The following is a 7549-nucleotide window of genomic DNA, read 5'->3' as shown; positions in this document are numbered from 1 at the left end:
CAATCACACTGGAGCAGGACAAATGCTTCTAGTGGCAGGTCAACATTGTAAGTGATGAGAAATGAGGGCAATCCATTTGTTTTGTTTAAGATGAAATTTCAGTTTTTTAAAAAAAGGAAAATTAAGTTTAAACAAAAGAGATGATATCAAGAACCCATGTATTTGTGTATGTTTGGCGGGCATATTGAAACTGGCAAATACATGTTAAATTCACAACATTAATAAAACATTAGTTATGATTTGTGTGTATAAACTATTAAAATATTCATTCTATATCAATATGTATTTTTTAAATGTCATAATAAAATTTTCATTGCTTGTTAAAAGAATAAATGTGATATGTTGCAAATTTTATTTCTAAAATATTCTTGTAGTGCAGTTGTGAAAAAAATATATATGCACTTACTTCAAAATATACACTCATTATTTCAATTTGACCAAATTTTAAAATGTTTTAAAAACTGTTTCCATGTAGAGCTTTCTTTTTTAATTCCAAATTATAAATTCTTAAAATTGAACCATTTATGCCTCAAATTTTCCTGGAAAGAAATTCCAATTATTTTTATATCTAGTGATCTCTCATTTACATGAATAATTATTAAGCTGTTCTTGTAACTTAAAAAATAAGTAGACTTCCTCAGAACCAGTATTGTTTCTTTTAATAAGTAATCATGTCATCCATTTAAATATTTTTAAAAATCATGAAGTGAATACCTTGAAAGTTTGATTCTATTGAAACAAACTAGTGTTAAGATTATTTAACTTCAAAGAAAAATAATTTTTGTTCATTATTGTAAAAATGAATATATTTTAAAAATCTTAAGATTTAATTTATTTTGAAATAAATTTTCATTAACTTAATATGTTTCTTTTAATCACTCTTGTTTGTTTGGAGGAAACTGGAGTAATCAGTTTTTCGCAAGTGACCCCAAACTTTTGAGGTCCAATTAGGGGATCAAATGGATGGTTTTGTGGTGTAGTGGATGGCATGCTCACCTTTCACCAAGGCTGCTGAAGTTCAATTCCACAATTAGACAAGAAGAGAAATTATAGAATCTTCTAACATCCAGGTCTGATAAAAGTTGATAAAACTTGATTTGCAAATGTTTAAGATGAATAGATTTTTAAAGTATTCTATAATCAAACCCCATCTGACTTCGGAAATTGGCAATTTTTGTTTTCTCTGTCTTTGCCACCTGACCATGCATATACTTTTCAATCATAGTATGCAGATTTCGTTTAATCTGTGGAACCATTCACAAATTCTGACCGTGCTGCTCAGAAATTCCAATAACTTAAGACAACAATAAATTTTTTTATCTTCAACTTAAAAGTCAGAATTTTGGAAGATTTTCATATCCTTGAAAAAAATTCATGTCCTGGTAGTTTGTAATTGACTAGTAATTTGGCTGTGAAAAAAAAAGATGATGCAAAACTGCAGGTGTGCTTTAAAATAGTTGATTAGTGAAGTCATACCTAAGATCTCAGGCAGACAAAGGTGTGTGCTGTAATCAGCATCTATCTTAATCTGCCTAGATAACGCTACTGTCATATAGGGACAACATTCATATAGAATCCCTATAGTCAGCTAGCTGATACTATCAGGACTTACAGGTGAAAATATACCCACAGACTTGTACTCCAGGTATTCACCACCATATCAGGAAAGTTCATATACAACAATGTACCTTGCTTACCCATGTACAAGGGATATGGCTAGGTGTACAGATTGCCCCTCCCTCCTACAGCTGATTGTTATTTATCACACCACCCCCTCCCCAATGTCCAGCAATACTTATGTAGGTCCAGCTACTTGTCCAAAGACCAGTATAGGTACAGGTGCCCTTTCCTGCACTTTCTTGCAGTGCCAGTACAGGTATGTGTCTGATGAGCTATGTATGCAGATGAGGGCCTATCAAGGCCAGGTGAGAAGAGTGACAGGTAGCCCGGGGTCAGTGATGTGATCACCATCAGTATTGTGTGGTATGTCCAGTGGGTCAGACCTTGTATATACAGGTAGGCCAAAACACCATGGACATCTAAACATGTCTTCTCAGCTCTCCCTTCTTTTCACGTTTTCTGGAAAGTGATCTCTCAGAATCTGGACATTCCAACAGTCTAGGCAGCTATTTGTGAACCATGACATTGGAGGGATGTGAGTACTACTGTAGAGCTAACTTGTGTTTTATGTATGGTGGCCGTCAATGGGCAGTTGTGCCAGCCTCTCTCTGGCCGAGAGTATGTCACGGCTGTAGCATCAGACACCAGGATGTGGGTCTGACCTTAGTGTTACAACCTCATACACACACAATCAACATCAGTGGTCACTGTCTGGTCATTATCAGTAGCTTAGAAATTCAGAGATTTATTTCAGGATCATCGGCCTCTTAACATGACTGATAATTTGGAAATGAGTAATTGATGTTTTGGGGTAAAAAAAAAAAACTGAAGAAAGATTAATATTATGAGTTAATGGAACGTTGCTTAAGACCTAAATCTATTTTAGGTCTAGAGGTTGATAAAATCAATTTGAGACTGATTTCTTGATATTGTGCTATAATTATAATCATGTCCCTGCTATGTATTATGATTCCAGAGAGTGGTCTATTTTAAATACGGTGGCTTTTAAGTTGATGTACCAGGCTGTTATAGATAAAACCTCGTGTAGGTGATAGGCTGGCTAGATAACTCCTTAAGTATACCTTACAATGTCACACTCCAGATCGTAGCAGTTAACCTATTTTTCTGTCCATTGCATATTTTATCATGGCAGAAATATAAACGATCTTGCTGTAAAATTTAACATTTTACACCTATCTTGCAGTAATCAAACAAAATTTTTAAAAGTTTGAATTTAAGTTGAGGAACAACTATTAATGTTACTAAACTGTGATAAAATGAACATTTATTTGATAAACCTTTAGTTATAAGTAGCAATGTACTGGGGTCAGTAGATGGTTACCAATTAATTATGACTGTTAATGCTATATTTACATTTTATGCACTAGACTGTGAGTCCACTGATGTTATGTGGAGGTCACCTTATGTCCAGTACAGAATGTCCAGTTTGTTCTATACAGAATGTCCAGCTTTTTTCTGTACAAAATATTCAGTTATGAAACTAAAATATATTTTATCAATCAAAACCAGCATATTTCTGTTATAAGTATATTTAATTACACTTTAAAAATTATGGTCTTTTCAAAACTTGTAAAACAAAATATTAGATATTTTATATGTATCATTAAAAAGGTTTAATTATTTTTTTTAAGTCTAGGAAAATTCTTGATAACCAGTAAGGATTGAAATTTATGGTTGAAAGTAAAGAATAAAATTTGTGAGTTATTGGTTGACCAGTCCTTCAGCCTGACCACGCTAAAGGTGGGGACTACCAGCTTGACCACTCACATTATTCTGGGCACTGGATGGTCATTATATGGTCACCTATTAATTGTGTCCTGGTATCTTACACTTGACCGGTCCCAGGCTAACTATAGCTGACCTTTATTGACCAAATGAATTCACATAAAAGATGGCTGAGAGATTTTTCTTTGTCCCAGATAAATTAAGTCCGGGACTCATGTGAAATAAGTTTGTATTATGTGAAGGGGTGTTTAGTTGGATGGTAAAGTTACTGACACTGTTCTGAGGTACAAATTAATCAAACATTAAACCCTGTACAGGTGATCAGCTTGTGTATATGTGGCATGTACAACTCATAGCTCAACAAAGTCAATACTTTCAATTAGAAGCTCATAAAAATTGCATCTGTTGCATTGCGTAATTATTGAGTTTAATGTAATATTTCCTAACATCAGAGCCTTCATATTTATCAACAAAAATTACTTTTTCATGACATACTTCCGAAACATCATTATTGAATACTCCATAATTATGCATGAACACAAGCTTGTGTTACCTGTATAATTAATAGCCGTTTGTTACAGATAGTACCGTTTCATCATCTAGTAGTGATCCTGGACGAAGGGCAGGTGTACATTATGTATATGTATATAAATCACTGACTTTGCATTCATTTTCATCACAAAGTGTAACTGTTGATGAATTACTGGAAAATTAATTTGGTTCCTCACTGTTTCAAGCATGTGAAGACCTACTTAGGACTGCAGGTGGAATTTACTTTTCACATAAAAGAGCTGGTGAACTGTTGTTTGTGCGTCGTTGAATTATGGGTCATTGCCATATTAATCCATGTCAAGTCATAATCAAGTTTTTCAAGGATTTTTCTTCTCTTTACAGATGAAAACTATGACAGAATAGAGAAAAAGAAATGAAGACTGATGCCGCATTATGGACTTTGAGCCCTTAAGTCCTTCCCCTGGGACCCAGTCCAGCCCCGATATGGCACTCACTCTCACCTCAGCCCCAAACTCCTACGGGGGCAAGCTTTCCCCCATCACCAAATACCATATAGATCAGGGATCCGAGTCAGGCAGACTCTTTAATTCCAAAACTCTGGGTGAATCTGATACTGCAAATCTAAGCTTAAAGTTTAAGTTGCCAGTTCCTGGAAATACTGAAACGACCAATGGATCTGGATCAGCCGAGTCAGGAATGGAGTCTTCAGACTCAATATCTAGTGCCTCCCCACCAGGGAAGGAGGAGGAAGAAGAGGAAGTGAACGAGGAGGAAGAAGAAAGTTCAGTGAAGGATGATGAGCCTGTAGACTGTGCCAATTGTGACAGTGGTTACCCTTCTCTACAGTCCTACATGGATCATAAATGTGCGGGAACTGATCAGTCCCCGTTTAGGAATAGAACCTCGCTAGACAGAACAAACCTCACTAATACTAGTAATAATGTAGACGATGATTTCAGTGATGGCGAGAGTTTTGATGGTAAAATTGTGTATAATTCTGATGGGTCGGCTTACATCATTGAGGGCGGCGACTCGGACTTGAGCGATCTTGATTCTATAATAGACTTACCACATCAGGACGGTATTATCATAGACAGGAAAGGCAGTGATATTCAGTCACAAGTCTCTGCCTTCCCATACGTTGCTAACGCTTTCTTTGTTCCCAGAAATCCAGCTTCTGTGTTAAACAGTATTTATAGTGCTCCATCTTCTCATCCCTACCCCCACCAGGCCCCGATGATGTTCAGTTATCGTGTGTACGACGTCCGTTCAGGGAAAACAAAGACAGACAAGGCTGATAGTGATATGGATGGCAGTGCGACTGCTGATAGATTATCTACCTCAGACGCAAGTAAGGGTTGGACGTCGGTCCCAACAAAACCCATTCTCATGTGTTTTATATGTAAACTATCGTTTGGTTACGCAAAGTCTTTCACAGCTCATGCTGAAACTGAGCATTCAATGACACTGAACAGCGAAGAGGTGACAATTATGTCTCAGAAAAATTCATCTGCCATTATACAATGTGTGGGCAAGGAGAAAGAACCTCTAATGTCATTCTTGGAGCCCAAACCTGGGAAATCGCTTCCGACTAATGACGCCCATTCTCCCTCAGCCAAACCTTCTTCACAAGAGTTGTTTTCACCTACAAATATGTTGTGTTCCAGCTACCCGGGTAGCCTGAAAGACACAACCTCTGTCAGTTTTGTGTACTCGAAGCCAAAGCTTTCTGACAACCTCATAGCTAACTCAAGTCCACTGATGATGCAGTTGAAATCGGAGAAATTACACGACCCTAGTACTCAGGGATTATCCGACTCTAAGAGGTCGGAGGTGGCAGCGGGCAGTGCCAAGTCAGGGGTTAACCATGGTGCTATGCTGGACTGTGTTGGTGTTCATAATCAAGGGACAAAATATAACAACTCTGTGTGTAACCTCAGTGAAACCTCAGGAATCCCAGATCACAGTGGAGGATCAGACTATGACCTGGAAACATCTTCAGTCAAGGATGTCCCACCTCAGAATGAGAATGTTTTCCAGAGTCCTAACAACCACAGACAAAGTCTAGACATGTCATCATCTAGTGCTTCCTATACTGTGCCATCACTTACCATGTCATTGCCAATGGCAACTAGCCATCCATCATCCTCAGTGTTTCTCGGGGTGTGTGAGGATCATCCACAGGGACGTGCCCAGGGTGTGGAGTGTCCCAAATGTGACATGATACTGAGCTCTTCTCAGTCTCTTGGTGGTCACATGACCATGATGCATTCTCGAAACTCATGCAAGACACTCAAGTGTCCAAAGTGTAACTGGCATTACAAATACCAAGAAACACTTGAAATCCATATGAAAGAAAAACACCCGGATAATGACCAGCAGTGCATCTACTGCATGACAAACCAGTCGCACCCTCGCCTGGCACGTGGAGAGAGCTACTCTTGTGGCTACAAACCATATCGCTGTGAGGTGTGCAACTACAGCACAACCACCAAAGGAAACCTTAGCATACATATGCAGTCTGACAAACACCTCAACAATGTACAGGAACTGGCCAATGGAGGCGAGGTCAAAATGCCACCCCAGCAACCTGTTCAAACTGAGGCTGCGGTACAGCAGATGAAGAAGAACAAACCGAAACCAACATGGAAGTGTGATGTTTGCAACTACGAAACAAACGTGGCACGGAATCTGCGCATACACATGACCAGTGAGAAGCACACACACAACATGATGGTTCTTCAACAAAACATGAAACATATGCAAAGAGACATGCAGATCCAGCAACTCAACCAGCTGATGCTTTTGCAGAACGATCCATCATTCCTGGCCGGAATGTCATCACCCATGACCTCCCAGGGGAACATTCCCTTCGGCTACGACCAGAGTATGATGATGGCGAATATGCAAGGACCATACGGTGAAATCCCAATGGACCTACGGAAAGAAAATGGTGGTATGGGTGTTGCATTTGATCCGCAGACTCCTGACGCAGCCAGAATGTATTCTTGTTGTGTTTGTAACACATACGCAACCGACTCCCTCGAATCTCTTCATCAGCATTTACAACTAGACCGCACCAAGCAGCGGGAACAGGAGAATATCAGCGTGTCGCAGGGTACCTACATGTGTAGTCTGTGTACATACAAAACCAACCTCAAAGCCAACTTCCAGCTGCACTGCAAGACGGACAAACATCTACAGAGGCTTCAGCTGGTCAATCACATCAAAGAGGGCGGGGCCAGCAATGAGTGGCGGCTAAAGTACCTCAATGTCAGTAATCCGGTTCAAGTCCGCTGTAATTCTTGTGACTACTATACCAACAGTATCCACAAGCTTCAAATCCACACTGGTAATCCACGCCACGAGAGCAATGCCCAGCTGTTTGTCCATCTCCAGATGTGTGAGACAAAACTCAACGCCAAGTCCAAGTACTACTACTGCAGTTTGTGCAAGTTCTCCACACGAGCAAAACTTAACCTCATCCAGCATGTCCGCTCCCTCCGCCATCTACGCAGTGAAGGCATCAAACAGATGCAGATGAAGGAAGACGGTCAGGTGGATATCGACCCTGGTGAAATCTACATGGTCAAGGAATATGACGAGGGCAAGGACAAAATCCTGTTTGATGACGAAGGTATGCTTCTTAGTATTGTCTTGTCTTTGTATG

General features: G+C 39.3%; 1 protein-coding gene across 1 annotated transcript in view; it reads left to right on the top strand.

The window, feature by feature from the left end:
• The first annotated feature begins 4311 nt into the window (after positions 1 to 4311).
• LOC132546717 (zinc finger homeobox protein 4-like) overlaps positions 4312 to 7549 on the top strand; it is a 39712-nt gene continuing 36474 nt past the window's right edge. Inside the window, exon 1 of the mRNA XM_060210435.1 lies at positions 4312 to 7516. Coding sequence (XP_060066418.1) covers positions 4312 to 7516 — 3205 coding nt within the window. The remainder of the gene's footprint in view (positions 7517 to 7549) is intronic.

Source organism: Ylistrum balloti, unplaced genomic scaffold (assembly GCF_031769215.1).
Source record: "Ylistrum balloti isolate Yb309-2 unplaced genomic scaffold, AGI_CSIRO_Ybal_v1 Utg369908, whole genome shotgun sequence".
NCBI lineage: Eukaryota > Metazoa > Mollusca > Bivalvia > Pectinida > Pectinidae > Ylistrum > Ylistrum balloti.
The sequence above is the reverse complement of the archived record's forward strand: the minus strand, read 5'-3'. Positions and strand labels throughout refer to the sequence as shown.